At 34.9% G+C, this 1,798-nt stretch overlaps 1 protein-coding gene across 1 annotated transcript in view; it reads right to left on the bottom strand.

The window, feature by feature from the left end:
- LOC110456617 (probable carboxypeptidase X1) overlaps positions 1 to 262 on the bottom strand; it is a 15,089-nt gene extending 14,827 nt beyond the window's left edge. Inside the window, exon 1 of the mRNA XM_021507450.1 lies at positions 190 to 262. Coding sequence (XP_021363125.1) covers positions 190 to 229 — 40 coding nt within the window. The 5' untranslated portion in view covers positions 230 to 262. The remainder of the gene's footprint in view (positions 1 to 189) is intronic.
- Between the last annotated feature and the right edge of the window lie 1,536 nt (positions 263 to 1,798).

Genomic DNA, 1,798 nt, shown 5'->3' with positions numbered 1-1,798 from the left:
CCCCAGTCTCGCGTCCCCTCTCAGTCTCGCGTCCCTCACCAGTCTTGCGTCCCTTCCCAGTCTTGCGTCCTTTCTAAACTCACGTCCATGTCAATAAAGGTCTTGTTATCTGGATTAGTTTCGAGTCCCCTCCCAGACTCACGTGCCTGTCGATAACATACTAAGAAGTAAGATACAAACAATATTTACCAAGATACACAGCAGCCATCAGCAAAAACCATTTCGCCATCTTGTCTCCTGGCTGATGAGTGGTGTCAAGCGTCCCGTGTGTCTGTCGATGCAGATGGAATTACCTGGGTTTTCACGGTGCCTGGATTTTTTCAATTACGTGTTATTTATAATTAATTTTTACCTATTAGACCGCGTTTTTCTTAGAAAACTCTGGCTGGTTCGATAGCATCAGAAAACGCTGTGACGTCATTATTTTAACAACAAACATCTTCACTTAAGAATACATGTACATGTTACATTAATGCTCACTACATCTCTTCCTCAAACGATTTTCAAAAGAAGTAACCTGTCAAAAAGTCAGCTACGAATGTTATTTTGATCATTATGGCATCAAAAACTCAATACAGATTTATCTTTTTCCTAACTAAAGCAAGATTGCACCTGTTAAGTATGGCAGAAACTTTGATCCAAAACCCTGAATTATCATCTAATTCGTAGCGTCAAAGACGTACTGAATATTAGACAAGGATTTACAAAGGTTTCGAAATATCATCATTGAAATCAATGCTCCGTTTACATGTTTTTCGAATCCATAGTTGCAGAGAGTCTTTGAGTTACTTTCATAGTTAAAGTTCAAATTAATCACCAGTAGACTTCGTCATCTTTGAAGTTTAAACTATAATATTTGAAAAAATCTTTTGGGTTGTTTGTGGCTTTGAGCAAACTTAAATGTATCTTGCGTATTATCAATACTGATGAATATGTTCTCCGATTTATAGTATCGTGCTTGAGGAATGGCGTAGAAAACAACATACAAAAACATGAGGAATATGAAATTGACACCATGGTCATTTTTATTTACAGTGACACACATTTCTATAACTCATTTGACTTTACATACGATATTGTGTTATGTTTTTACCGAAACAACACGAAGTCTCTTTCACCAACACATCGTTACTAATTCTGGACGTCGTTCTGCCATTTGAAGACATCGGATAATAATACTCATACAAACAATTGTTGTCGCTGTATATTTTGTTTTCAAACCCGTCGGTATCATGATGAGTGACTTTACTCACAGTTCTGATATTTGAACGTGTTTGCCACTGCACGTTACAAAAATGTCTTAGTTCATATTTTTGTCCTGTTTAAGTATCTTTTGATTACAGCTTCGTCTAGATCTGAGCCCTTACAATACCCAGAATTATTGGGAAACAATACATTAAATAGTTGTAAAAATAATGACATTCATATCAATTAAATATAAATCTTAATGGCTCTTAATCAAAGCAATTATCATTTTGCACACGTATTTGTTAAACAGTGATCAGTTTACCCTGTGTAAAGTTCCACTTACGTATTTCTGACTTCGATCATATTGTTGACTTTATTTATTAATTGGGTATTAGCGACGTCTTAAATGTAACCCTGCTACGACACTTTATATGTACAGGTACAAAATAAACCGTTAACACCATTTTGAAATGAAATAACAAAACATTTATTTGTTGTTAAAAATAAAGGACATTCAACAAATCACAAATCATGTGAACAATTGATATTAGTTCGGAGAAAAAATATCACTTTGATAAGTATGACTAAATACCTTGATCATTGATTTGCT

This window comes from Mizuhopecten yessoensis, unplaced genomic scaffold, assembly GCF_002113885.1.
Source record: "Mizuhopecten yessoensis strain PY_sf001 unplaced genomic scaffold, ASM211388v2 scaffold8811, whole genome shotgun sequence".
In the NCBI taxonomy this organism is placed as follows: Eukaryota; Metazoa; Mollusca; class Bivalvia; order Pectinida; family Pectinidae; genus Mizuhopecten; species Mizuhopecten yessoensis.
The sequence above is the reverse complement of the archived record's forward strand: the minus strand, read 5'-3'. Positions and strand labels throughout refer to the sequence as shown.